At 48.0% G+C, this 13,899-nt stretch overlaps 1 protein-coding gene across 1 annotated transcript in view; it reads left to right on the top strand.

Annotated features, from left to right (window-relative positions):
* Nucleotides 1-440: 440 nt before the first annotated feature.
* LOC115641209 (protein mono-ADP-ribosyltransferase PARP12-like) overlaps nt 441-13,899 on the top strand; it is a 51,880-nt gene continuing 38,421 nt past the window's right edge. Inside the window, exons 1-2 of the mRNA XM_030544277.1 lie at nt 441-775; nt 13,649-13,784. Of these exons, the coding sequence (XP_030400137.1) occupies nt 441-775; nt 13,649-13,784 (471 nt within the window). The remainder of the gene's footprint in view (nt 776-13,648; nt 13,785-13,899) is intronic.

Here is a 13,899-nt window from a genome sequence, read left to right as displayed (position 1 = left end):
GTCCCCCGCTGCTCCCGCAAGGAAGCGGCCCGGGAGGGCAGGGGAGGGAAGACAGCTCCGTGCACTGGCCACTTGCCGGCTCTGCAGCGGAACTTCCTGAAGGGGCGACTCCGCCTCCCCGGTGGCAACTAATACAGCTAATACGGGCGCTACACGGGGACGCCCTTAGGCCGGCTCGGGCTCCCGGGGGGGGGGGGGGGGGCGGCTAGCTGCGCGAAGAGCCGCTTTCAGTTTCGTTTCTGTGCGGGAGACTCACAACAATAAATAGACAAAGAGGCTGCAGGAAGCGCCGGGGCGGAGCCGTGCCAAGGCCTCCCGGCGGAGCTGCACCAAAGGGGGGCGGGGGGTTCAGCGGGGTTTCCCGCACCAGGCGTTCGGGGGGGTTTCCCGGCGGAGCTGCACCAGGGGGCCGCGGGGTGAGGGGCTCGGAGCTGCCCGGGATGGCCCGCCCCGCGCTGCCCAGCCAGGCGCTGCAGGCGCTGTGCGCCGCGGGCGGCTCCCTGGAGCAGGGCGAGCTGTCGCGGCGGCTGCCGGCCCTGGGTCCCAGCCTGGACAGCCTGTTGCTGACGGAGCCGGAGCGGTTCACGCTGGTGACCCGGCCGGGGCCCTGCTCGCCAGGCGGCCCGCCCCAGGAGCAGCGGGTGGTGGTGGCCACTAGCGCGGTGCGGCTGTGCCAGGAGCACGGCGCGCCGGGAGCCGGCTGCGGGGGCCAGTGCGGCCAGCTCCACATCTGCCGATACTTCCTGTACGGGAACTGCCGCTACCAGCGCACCAGGTGAGCCGGGGTCACCCCCGCGGCTCGGGGGGGGACCCCTCTGGCCATTCCCCACCCCCCTCCTGTGGGGAGCCTGGATCCATCCCCTCTGGCCATTCCCCATCTCTTCCTGGGGGGAGCCTGGATCCATCCCCTCTGGCCATTCCCCATCCCCTCCGCTGGGGGGCTGGATCCACCCCCTCTGGCCATTCCCCATCTCTTCCTGGGGGAAGGGGGGGAGCCTGGATCCATCCCCTCTGGCCATTCCCCATCCCCTCCGCGGGGTGGGGGCCTGGATCCATTCCCACCCCCGGGCGGGAGGGGCCCACCACAGCCACTTACATTGTCAGTTGTTCAAACTGTTCAAGGGGGCGGCCCCTCTGCTGAAGAAAGCCCCTTAGGGTCAGGACAGCACACCCAGTGTCAGTTCAGGGGTTGGGGTTCATTTCTCCCTCCTCCCCTCCCTTCCCACGTTCTCACAAAATGTAGGGCGCTCCCTTCTGGACGGATTTAGGGGTTGTATACAAAAAGCTAGTTTTGTGCGTGTAAGATGTGGACAAGAAGATGGAGGGGGGGGGCTTTAAACCTCAAAGGGCAGAGTGGAAGTGGGAGTGAAACTGGTTTTGTTTTTCTGATTATGGGGCTTGACTTTCAAAAGTTTAGTAAACCAGAATTGATCATTGTTACTGGGGGATAGGCTGTTCCATGGCTTGAGGATATCTTCGCTATTTTTCTTGTGGAATATGTTTTTTTTATTTCCATGTGTCTTTGTATTTTTTTAAATAAAAAATGAGATTCTTAACTGTGGTAGTTTGTGGAATTTATCTTTTACTAACTTGTTATATTGGACAGTAAATGGAGTTAAAAATAAAAAGAGTGTTTGTTTTGATAAATCTTGTCACCTTGGTTGCACTATTCCTATCTGGCTTTCCACTGTGCTTTTTGTACCTCCCAGTTTCAGATTTTGTATTATTATGGTAAGGGGATTTGCAAGAGTACAGGTTCCATTTAGGGTCTAGCTATAGTAGTTCAGCTTGTGTGTGTGTGTGTGTGTGTGTGTGTGTGTGTGTGTGTGTGTGTGTGTGTGTGTGTGTGTGTGTGTGTGTGTGTGTGTGTGTGTGTGTGTGTGTGTGTGTGTGTGTGTTTTTAATAGTTTTAAGCTAAGGATCTTAAATATTTGAATTTTGAGTGGGGTTGTTTCATTTTAGAGATGAAGCCTGTTGATTTTCCCTAGTAGTTTCCTCTTGGGTAAGCAACTGTTTATCCTAAGTTGGAAAAGGTTGGGATACTCTTTTGTGGCATATTTAAAGCCATACCCAGCATTTGATGTATTTATTATTTGTGACGTTATAAAACCAGAGAGAAGCATCACAAAAAGTCTCAAACCTGCAGAACAAGATGAAATAGCATAGTCGAGGTGCTTGGCATAGGATGGTGCAAATCCTGGAAAACAGAGGGTGTATATGAGACAGTGCTTTAATGGATTGGGAGAGTGAATAATGATTAGCTAAATAAATGTATCATGCCTCTTCTGCAGGGCTCTTTATAATAGGCAAAATATACAAAGTAAAAAACATAACCAAATTCTTACCAAAGGTACGTAGCTCACTCTGGGTACTAGACAAATACTAGTTTCCCCCCCCCCAAAACTTCATTTTCTTTGAAATAGCTTGCTAAACTATATGACTTACCATTGTAAACTGTAAAGATGTATGCAGTGTTGATGTAGCCGTGCTGGTCCCAGGATGTTAGAGAGACAAGGAGTGTGAGGTAATATCTTTTATTGGATCATCTTTGGTTGGTGAGAGAGACAGGCTTTCACTCTTATACAGAGCTCTTCTTCAGATCTGGGAAACTCATTCTCAGAGTGTCACAGCTAAATACAACCTGAAACAGATTGTTTTGCATAAGTTAATACATATTTCAAGGTGCAGTGGCCGTTAGAATCCATCCATTCGTGGGTGGAAAAAGAATGGAGGGGGAAAACAGGCAGCTTGTGGGGGATTGTTAGTGGGTTCTAGACTGTAATAAGCCATAAAGCCAGTGTTTGTATTCTGTCCGAGTATGACAGAGTGGGAATTTTCTGTAAATATTTTGTATGAATGCTGTCAAATATCAGAGGGGTAGCCATGTTAGTCTGGATCCTAATATCTGATTTGTGTCCATTTATCGTTTTCCATAGAGACTGTCCAGTTTGGCCGATGTACATAGCAGAGGGGCTTTGCTGGCATATGATGGCGTATGTTACATTGGTGGATGTGCAGGTGAATGAACTGGTGATGGTATGGCTGATCTGGTTATGAATGCTGTGTGCCTTGGTTTCCCCTATATGCTGAATTGTTAACTAGGTGGTGGGAATAGACTGTTTACTCTTGGGGCAAGCTATAACACAGGTGTGACTGATGCCTAGTTGTCTGGGGCTTGCCCTAGGTCAGTGGAGAGCTCATGAAGACAACTGCCAATCCAGTCACTGGGACATTTGATACCTATCAATTTACGACAATGGGTGGCCCACCCCATCTACAGGAAGCCAGCTGTGTTTGACAACAAAGGACTGAGGAGGGGCTAGGTGGGACTGGCCCAAGAATTTGAACAAAGAGGACATAGCAGGAGCCAAAGGGCCACACTGGTCAGGGCTCTGGGTTAACCAGAATGGACCATGCTGTAACTTTCTTCTCTCTAAGGTTATGTCTTCACTACCCACGTTACAGCATGACCATGGCGGTGCTGTGATATGGGCAGTGTAGTGACGCTTTATTGCCGGGGAAGAGCTCTCCCGGTGATAAATAATAACCACCCCCAATGAGCGGTGGTAGAAGTGCTGTCTATGTTGGTGCTTTTCAGCACTAAAACTTTTGTCGCTTGGAGGTGTTCACGCCCCTGAACAACTAAAGTTTTAGCTCTGAAAGTGGCACTAGACACTAACCAAGGACTCTCTGTGCTATGTTCCAGTTGACTAATAAATCTTACTGTCTTTGCAATAATGGCTGAGAGTTGCTGTAACTGCTTAAGGAATGAGGAGGTGCATAGCTCCCTAGGGGCATACAAGTGTCTTTCAGGTGTCCGTCCCATTAAGACTTGCTAAACAGAGATCACAGTGTGAAGCAGGGGTGCTGTAGACTCTGAGGTTCAGTCTGAGGCAGTGAAGCAGAGTGAGTTACCCTGGAGGAACAGTGAGACACTTTGGGGGAGGGGTCTGGCAAACTGAAGGAATTTTCCAAGAGAATGTTCCAAAGGTGGGGCTATAGCACCGATCCTGTGGACAAGGCCAGCACTTCCATTTAGGCGGCCTAGGCAATCGCCTAGGGTGCCAGGATTATTGGTCTGTGGCATTTTGCCAGAGGGGGCTGCAGGCGGCTCCAGTGAAGCTGCCGCAGTCATGCCTGCGGAGGGTCTGCTGGTCCGAGGCTCCGGTGGAGCTGCCGCAGTCATGCCTGCGGACGGTCAGCTGCTCCCGCGGCTCTGGTGGACCTCCCGCAGGCACCACTGGGGCAGCGCCACCGGAGCCGCCGACTAGCGGACCCTCCGCAGGCACGACTGTGGCAGCTCCACCGGAGCTGCGGGACCAGGGTGCGGGCAGCAAAATTGCCGTGCGCCTAGGGTGCTAAAACCCCTAGCGCCAATCCTGCCTGTGGATCCGTCACACCATGATTTTTAGTGTCTAGCAAAGTCATGAATTTAAGCACCCAGGCTCATCTTTTGAAGATGTTGTCCAGATTTTCTTTGAGAATGGGGAGTGAGAGGTCATATAGAGTGGTAATTTTGTGGAAAGTGTTCACCCACAGGTGATGCAGTGTTTTTATCTTTTATCATTTTCCTGTAAGCTTATTTGAGTGTAGTGATTGTCTGATTTCATCCACTTAGGGCTTTTCTACACTGGCACTTTACAGCGCTGCAACTTTCTCACTCGGGTGTGAAAAAACACCCTCCTGAGTGCTGCAAGTTCCAGCGCTGTAAGGTGCCAGTGTAGACAGTGCACCAATGCTGGGAGCCATGCTGGGAGCTGCAGCAGTGCTTCTAACGTAGCCAGCGAAGATGTGCACTTAGTTCAGGGGTGGCCAACCTGAGCCTGAGTAGGAGCCAGAATTTACCAATGTGCATTGCCAAAGAGCCACAGTAATACTTCAGCAGCTCCCGTCTCCGCTCCCCCTGCTCCCAGTGCCTCCCACCTACCAGCAGCCCTGTCTATCAGCGCCTCCCCCTTTCTCCCCTCACCTCCCGATCAGCTGTTTCATGTCATGCAGGAGGCTATGGGGGCAGGGGTGGGGTAGAGCGAGGGCATGGTCGGCTCAGGGGAGAGTGGGAAGGGGCAGGACCTATGGCAGAGTCAGGGATTGAGCAGTGAGCATCTCCCAGTACATGGAAAAGTTGGTGCCTGTAGCTCCAGCCCTGGAGTCAGTGCCTATACAAGGAGCTGCATATTAACTTCTGAAGAGCCGTGTGTGGCTCCGGAGCCACAGGTTGGCCACCTCTGCTTTAGTTGTTGTTAGAGCATTTAGTGCACTGGATGAGGTACACCATATGTTGCGATAGGCATGTGTAGAACCATGTATCTTGAAATGTGTGTTGTGGTGGGCACCGATCATCATAGCAGAGTGTCTTTCTGCAGGTTTTGCATCTGTTGTTCTAAATAGAGAAAGTGGATTTATGGCTTATTACAACAATCTGTAAGCCACAAACCTGCTCACCCCCAGCTGCCATTTCCCCCTCCCCACCCCACCCATTCTGTCCTTTTCCCTCCTGTGACTGTAGGGGTGTTAATGGGCCACTTCACCTTGAATGGTCCCTTGAAATATGTGTTAACTACTTATGCCAAAAACAATCTGTTCCACCTTGTATTTAGCTGTGATGCTCTGAGGAGATTCTCAGACTTAGGCCCTGTCTACACTGGCAAGTTTCTGTTCAGTAAAGCAGCTTTCTGTGATGTAACTCCCGGGCTGTACACACTATCAAGCTACTTAGTGCGCAGAAACAGTGCAGATGCAGCACTCTAGGAAAAACCGCCCTGACGAAAGGCGTACAGCTTTCTGCGCCGGGACTACAGCGCTGCGGTGCCAGTGTAGACACCATGGCTATTATAGCGCTGTGATTGGCCTCCCGGAGGTGTCCCATAATGCCTATTCTCACCTTTCTGGTCATCGGTTTGAACTCTACTGCCCTGCCCTCAGGTGACCAACAGTCATCCCCACCCCGTACATTCCTTTGCAAATTTGAAAGTCCCCTTCCTGTTTGCTCGGTGATGCATGCAGTGGTCTCAGCGCATCTTTCCAGGTGGCCGTGCCTGCTCCATGCACCAGGTGATCCCCCGCTTGGAGCAATGTCGAGCTGCTGGACCTCATCGGCATTTGGGGAGGGGAGGCAGGCAGTCCCAGCTGCGCTCCAGCCACAGGATTTATGATACTATGGACAGATTTCACGATGCATGACCGAAAGGGGCCATGACCGGGACACATTGCCATGCAGGGTCAAAGTGCAGGAGCTGCGGAACACCTACCACAAGGCATGGGAGGTAAACCGTCACTCCAGTGCTGCACCCACAAGCTGCTGGTTCTACAAAGAGCTGGACGCCCTATTCGGTGACTTCCCCATCTTCGCTGCGAAAGCCCCTGTGGATACTTCGTTGGCTCGCGTGCCAGTTGAGAGTGGACTGATCCAGGAGGAGGAAATCTTAGACGAAGAGTGGGAGGGGGACCCAGAGGCAGAGGATGGCTCGGAGGCCAGAGATGCATGCAGTCAGGAGCTCTTTTCTACCCTGGAGGAGCCTGGCCAGTTACAGCAGTTGGAAGTTGGCAAAGCACAAACAGGAGAGAAGGCTCCTGGTAAGTGGATCTAATTTTGGGAATTGCTGAAGCGATTTGTTGGGGACAGGAGGATTGCAGCAAGTAGGCTTGTCTCTCACCACATACCTATTCTGAGCAGCAGAACAGGCTATTGATAGACTCCCTCATTTCATGAGAATCTCCCTCCGAGATCTCCAGGAAACTCTCTTGTGGGCAATCCGCTGCCGCAGGTTCTTCGGCAGAGCTGCTTTGTTTCTTGCCCCATTAATGGGAACTTTCCTATGCCACTGTGTGCTGCACACAGGCGAGCCGCTTAGGGGCCAGGGTGGAAGCCGCAGGCTTGGAGAAGACTGACCCTTGATTCCCTGCTTACCCTCAGCAGTGAGATATCTTCCATAATGATCATGTCCTGTGGAAAGTGTAGGGACAGGAATGATTGTCAGGATTCCCCACAGTGCTGGCTCTCCCCAAGAGCCATGTGCCCAGTGTACAGCAGAGTCCGGGAAGAGTGATTTACCCTGCCCCTATGGCTACTAACCATTTTGGGGGTCTTGTGGCTAGTTTGCCTATGTGACATCAGCTAGTTAGTGACAGGTGTGTGAGTACCGGCTGTGTTTTAAAGCACTGAATCACTGTTTTCAGTGTTGCAAACAGTACTACTTTTGTAAAATGCTGCATTTAAACTTCACAGAGATGACCTTGGGAGGCCGGCCAGCCTCCCTTATTGGCAGCAGAACAGCTGTGCAGAATTGGAAAGCTGCCAGGAAGAACTAAGGAGGACTTTCTCTGTGAGGTTATGATGCACTCTGCCTCTGAGAATCAGGAATTGAAGGAGTGGCGGGACTGCGAGAAGAGAGACTGAAAGGAGAATGCAGCACACCAGAAAGAAGTCATGGAGTGGCTCTTAAAGGTTATGGAGCCCCAAGTGGACGTGCTCCAGGCGATACTAGCTCTTCAAACCAAGCAGCTCTGCGCCCACCCTCCCCTGCAGCTGCTCTCACAAAACTCTTTCCCATGCGTGCCCCTCTCTCCCCATCCCCTCCAACACACTGTTATCAACCTTCTGGCTCCATTCTCTACCTGCAGCATTCCACTCCTCCCTCCTCACAGTCCAGCAGTGCGGACTCCCACTACCCACTGTACTCAACACCCATCCCTCTGCAGTTTGGCCCTGCTGAAGTACAGCACCCGCTGCATTGTACTCCAAAGGAGAAGTTTGGGTATAATCCCTGGACATAAACAAATCTGTTGCCGTCCTGGAACCCCTGCTCCTCTGGAGACTTCCCTTCCTCCATCCTCCTCTCTGCTGATTTTTTTTGTCATTTGACTCTCTCATCCGGTTGTTGTTCTTTAATAAAAGAATTGTGTTGGTTTGAAAGCAATCTTTATTCTGTTAAGTGAAAGTAAAAAAGAGCACTGCAAAGCAACATACAATTATGTTAAACCCCCTTATTGCATCATGTGCATCAGTCACCCCCTAGCATTACAAGCTCTGCAATCCCAAGCATAGCAGCAAATATTAGTGGCTTTCAGCTTCAGATTGCTACCTCAAGGCATCCCTGATCCTTATGGCCTACACTGTCCCCCTCTAATAGCCATGGTTTCTGGCTGTTCAAACTCAGCCTCCAGGTGCTGAGCCTCTGTGGTCAAGCCCTGAGTGAAGCTTTCACCCTTCCCTTCACAAATATTATGGAGCGTACAATATTGTCATGTGCCATGTCCAGCTTCCCATACAGGCATCGCCGGCGGGCTTTTAAATGGCCAAATGCACACTCAAAAGTCATTATGCACTTGCTCAGCCTGTTGTTGAACTGCTCCTTGCTGCTGTCAAGTTACCCCGTGTATGGCTTCATAAGCCATGGCAACAAGGGATAGATGGGGTCTCCCAGGATCACAGTAGGCATTTTGACTTCCCCTACTGTGATCTTCTGGTCTGGGAAGAAAGTCCCTGCTTGCAGCTTCTTGAACAGGCCAGTGTTCTGAAAGATGCGTGAGTCATGCACCTTTCTGGACCAGTCTGCGTTAATGTCTGTGAAACGCCCACGGTGATTCTCTAGGTGCTGTGGACCACTGAGAAATATCCCTTGTGATTAATGTACTCCGTGGCTAGGTGGTCTGGCGCCATAATTGGAATGTGTGTGCCATCTATTGCCCTTCCGCAGTTAGGGAACCCCATTTGTGCAAAGCCATCCACAATGTCATGCACATTGCCCAGAGTCACGGCCTTTCGGAATAGGATGCAATTAATGGCCCTGCACTCTTCCATCAACACGACTCCAGTGGTCGACTTTCCCACTCCGAACTGGTTATCGACCAATCGGCAGCAGTGTGGAGTAGCTTCTCCAGCGACAGGGCAGCTCTCATTTTCGTGCTCTTGTGCTGCAGGGCTGGGGCAAGCTCATGACACGGTCCCATGAATGTGGCTTTCCTCCTGTGAGAGTTCCGCAGCCACTGCTTATCATCTCAGACATGCATCACGATGTGATCCCACCACTCAGTGCTTGTTTCCTGAGACCAAAAGTGGCGTTCTGCCATGATCAGTACCTCCGTGAATGCTACAAGCAATCTCATGTCGTAGCTACTTTGTGTGGCGAGATCAATGTCGCACTCCTCTTGCCTTTGTAGTTTAAGGAATAACTCCACTGCCACCCATGATGTGTTGGTCAGAGCAAGCAGCATACTGGTCAGCATTTCAGGATCCATTCCTGCAGCCTGAAAGAGGCAGGGCATGCAGTACACAGACCGTTGAAAGATGGCTCCAAATGCGGACAGAAGCACAGGGATTGCTGGGATGTGAAGCAATGCATCACAGGGCATTGGGGCTGGACCCAGGATGCCCCCCTACCCCTTCTGCCTTCCCACATGTCTTAGCAGCAAAAGAGGTGCTCTGTGGGATAGCTGCCCAGAGTGCACTGCTCCTAATAGTACTGCAAGTGCCGCAAGTGTGAACACGCTATTGCGCAGGCAGCTGTCAGTGTGAACACACAACAGCAGTTTTCCTTCTGCACTCTCTGAGCGGCGCTGCAACTGCTAATACTGTAACTTTGCCAGTGTAGACGTGCCCAAAGATGTAAGCAGTTAAATTATTCACTCAACTCACTCGTTCCTTTTCAGCAACAGATATCTCCCTTCCACCATCCACAGCCTACTATGTATCCACCTTCCTCCTGAGCAACCTGGAGATGCCTTTGAATTCTGGCCATGTTTATTGGTCTAATTAGGGTAGGTGTGGCTTTTGTAGATCAACTTGTACCTGTTTTTGTAGGGGCATGTGCAAGTAAGGGTTAGTGTTCAACTGTGAATGATGGTTGCGCCATGGGTTTTTTGATAATGTTTGAAAAAGTTATGTTAATGGCTGTATGTTTGTGCTTGTTCTAAATTTGGTATTAATTTCTATGTAGAAAGTATACAAGTGTGTGTGTGTAATTATAGCTGGAGGTAAGGTTACCCCTTTTAGTTAATTAGGATGAGAGTGAAGGAACTGAGGAAAGGTAGGAGAGGAATTGAGTTGATTAAATAACGAATAAAGTGTAGATGGAATGAATGACTTAAACTTAAACATCAGAGGGGGAGCTATATTAGTCTGGATCTGTAAAAGCAGCAAAGAGTTCTGTGGCACCTTATAGACTAACAGATGTATTGGAGCATGAGCTTTCGTGGGTGAATACCCACTTCATCGGATGCATGTGATTTAAACATTTGTTTCCTTGTTTGCTAGGTGGAAAAACTATAGTAATCTTAACTTTAATTAAGTTATGTGTGAATGCTCCAGTTTTTAAAATAAGCATGTTTCCTCCTCTACATGTGTGTTCTTGCAAAGACCTGATGTCTTGTACCCCTTTGAAGAGGTGTACCTCTCTCACCCGTTTCTGTCTATTCTTCCCAGTTGTGCTCAGCCTAAATTGTTCCCCGTTTTCCTCCATGTTGAGGAGAGGGAAGAAGTGATGTAGGACTCTAGGTAGAGCCCTCGAGAGAGTAACGTTATAAGGGGACAAGATGTGTGGGAAAGGCATTAAAATAGATTAAGTATGTGGGGGAGAAGACCTCCTCTCAGTCGTATGAACTCATCCTTAAATTTGTCTCTGAGTTAGACTGTGGTCAGAATGGCACCCCCAACTGCAAGTGGCTTATGGCTAAGGAAGCTGTGGAGCTGGAAACTCTGCTCATTATACTGCCCCTATGGCAATTGCAGGGCTAGTTGCACTCACAGATGGGCCAGAAGTACATCTCCCTTAGGTGTCCGGTCTCATACCTTTACCTCTCATGGGGTAAAATTTGGCAGTTCTCTCACTCCTAGTCAAGTCCCTGGCTACAGTATCCTGTTTATCAGTGGTGCTGGGTTTAGCTCCTGTGTTTCTTCCCGTTGGAAGTTTGTGACCACTTGAGTGGTGTGTGTGTGTATAGTGACCATACTGCCGTCTTAAAACCAAAGTATTGTTTATATTAGCAGTAGGAACAAATCATGAGAGAAAAAAAGGTTTTTTTAAACAGTCTACACCCATGTTTGTCTTACCTATAGGCGAATGGATGATGGTGACTTAAATTGGCCTAGCTTCTTCAGACACTCCATCAGGTGTCTGTCTCAATTAGCTGTTCAGGAGTTGAACAGGAAAGCAGCCTCCCTTTCTCTCGCCCCCCTCTTGAGAGGTAGTCTCCTTTTTAAATAGCCATAGTCCGTCCTCAGTTCCTAGGCTCTGGCCTTGAATGTCAACGCTGGTTCTGTAAGTTGGCTGGAGCCAGGTGGTAGAAATTCCATAGCTAATAGTTCAGTCACTGCCTCTTGTCATCCCTTGGTAAATATTTAAGGATTTTTTTGTATTATGAGCCGTTGTGTCCTTCCTGCTTGCTTTTCCTTAGAGCCTCTCTTTTAAATTAAGCAATATATTCATACAGTACATATCCCAATAACCAGCTCAACATACAGTATTACAGAGCAGCTCCATTTCTTCCACACACCCTTCTGGTAGGAGTTCACTTTTAAAGGCTTGTGCTTACAGCTCCATATATAGTAGCTCACAAATAATTTACCCCGAAGTGATTCAGGCTCACTTTTTGTTTAGACCTAAGAAGTGTTATGCTCATACAAAGCACATGGGATCTTTATAGAGGAAGGTAAATACACAGCATTTATTGAGAATACAATAGTTAGCATATGCTTTTTAGTCACACACACACACACACACACACACACACACACACACACACACACACACACACACACACACACACACACACACACACACACACACACACACAATCCTGCCAATGATGTTCATAGTTACCAGTCTGTTGTAGCTCGAGTCAATCTAATGGCCAGTTAGATTGAGCACGAGTGTGGAGCTGGGCTCTTCTCGGTCGCGATCTGATGCTCCTGGAGTGTGGCAAGACGAACCCAAGTTTCATGGCCAAGTCCCCTGGTTCTTACAGGGTTTTTTTTCCCCCTTTGTTGAAGTCTATGGATTTTGCTGTGTCAGTTTGTGATGGGTTACTTCTTAATTGGTGTAAACGTTCCAATACACCTCCAAGAGAGGGTCATTCTGTCCTTTGTTTTGATTTAATCAGTTGTCCTCAGGAGTGCCAGCCTTTACCTCAGGGTCGTCAATCTGCCCTTCATTATGGATGCACATTGATGATTCTTTGATATCTCTTTACTTCTTTTTCCTTGACTCTGGCTATAACAGTGGCCTTTACATCTTATCTTTTCCTGATGCATACATTCTCATTCACACAAACAGATTGAGAATACAAACAGTAGTATTTTATATCGAGCAGAAAGGCATTGCAAATTAAACCTTGCCTTCAATGTTTCTCTAATCTACTTAACATAGACACAATAGAGAATCCTGTCTTTTACTTAATAAACCTTAAAACAAAGAAATGTATATTTAACTAGAGTGCCTAATTTGTAATACATATAGGAAACCATAGTAGACATTATAATTTATCCTAAAACGAAAGGTGACCATAATCAGTCAGAAGGATTGTTCTCGTCTGTCATTTCTCTCTGCTATTCAAAAAGGGTGGCTGACAGGATGAAATCAAATCATACATTAATTCTCATAGTACATTATAAAATCCAGCTCCTACAGAAGTCGAGGTCTGTGTGCGACATTACCTAAGGACCGTGACGATTGAAGCATATGTGTGTGTATGCAGAGTGCATTTCAGTCTATTAAAGAGGAACAAATGTTACTAACACAGTAAAATTGTCTACTATAGACAAGACCTCGGTTCAAATTTGAAGACTTTCTTTGCAACCATGAGGACTAGAGGCTTGATTTAAATGGGGGGAAAGTGGGGAACACAGGCACAAACATGCAGGAATTTAAAAGTAATCTTCAATTATGTGATAACCTAGTTCACAAGACCCCTTATAGGCTGACTACTTTCAGTCATGGAGATCCACAAAGACTAATGCAGGGGTAGGCTGATTTCAGTAGCACTCTCACTGCCCGGGTCCTGGCCACTGGTGTGGGGTGCTCTGCATTTTAATTTAATTTTGAATGAAACGTCTTAAACATTTTTATAATCTTATTGACTTTACATACAACAATAGTTTAGTTATATATTATAGACTTATAGAAAGAGACCTTCTCAAAAGGTTAAAATGTATCACTGGCATGCAAAACCTTAAATTAGAGTGAATAAATGAAGACTCAGCATACCACTCCTGAAAGGTTGCCAATCCCTGGACTAATGCATCATACAAATAATCATTTATGTACCAATTCTGAATATTTTATGCTGCTCAAGTTTATTAGTATATTTGTGGTAGGAGAGCTAGAAATATAAACCATTATTCCTGCTTTTTCATCATGGAGTGTGACTGCCATGTAATCTGGGGGTCATAGTACCAGTGTTGTTGTGCTGCCGTAATTACTGAATAACACGGAAGCAGTAAATTAGAAATGATATGATGATTATGCCTATCAGATTACATAATAGTTACTATGAGGATAATCATGTAATTACTCTGTAAAGAAACATGGATTTTTTTTCTGAGACTAGCTAACTTTGTGCAGTTGGTAAACTATTAAATGTAATGTATATCCAGTAATGGAAAGACTGTGCTGGTTAAGTATCCTTCTTTATGACTGGTTTTCTTAACTTGTAGGAAAGAATGCAAGTTTGTTCATAACTTTCAGTCAGAGCATAACCTCCGTGTCCTAAAAAGACATGGTCTTGAAAACTTAAATGATGATGAGTTGCGTCAGCTCCTGCTTCAGAATGATTCTTCGCTCTTACCTGAGGTGAGTACTGCTGCAGCAATGTATTATTCCCTTTACAATTAGTATCATGAAAAGAAGGAATAATGGCATTGGGTAGAACCAGGTATGGCATTGGCAAATACTGTGGTAATGAGGT

Source organism: Gopherus evgoodei, chromosome 1, assembly GCF_007399415.2.
Source record: "Gopherus evgoodei ecotype Sinaloan lineage chromosome 1, rGopEvg1_v1.p, whole genome shotgun sequence".
NCBI classification, from domain to species: domain Eukaryota; kingdom Metazoa; phylum Chordata; order Testudines; family Testudinidae; genus Gopherus; species Gopherus evgoodei.
This window is presented reverse-complemented; position numbering and strand designations above follow the sequence as displayed.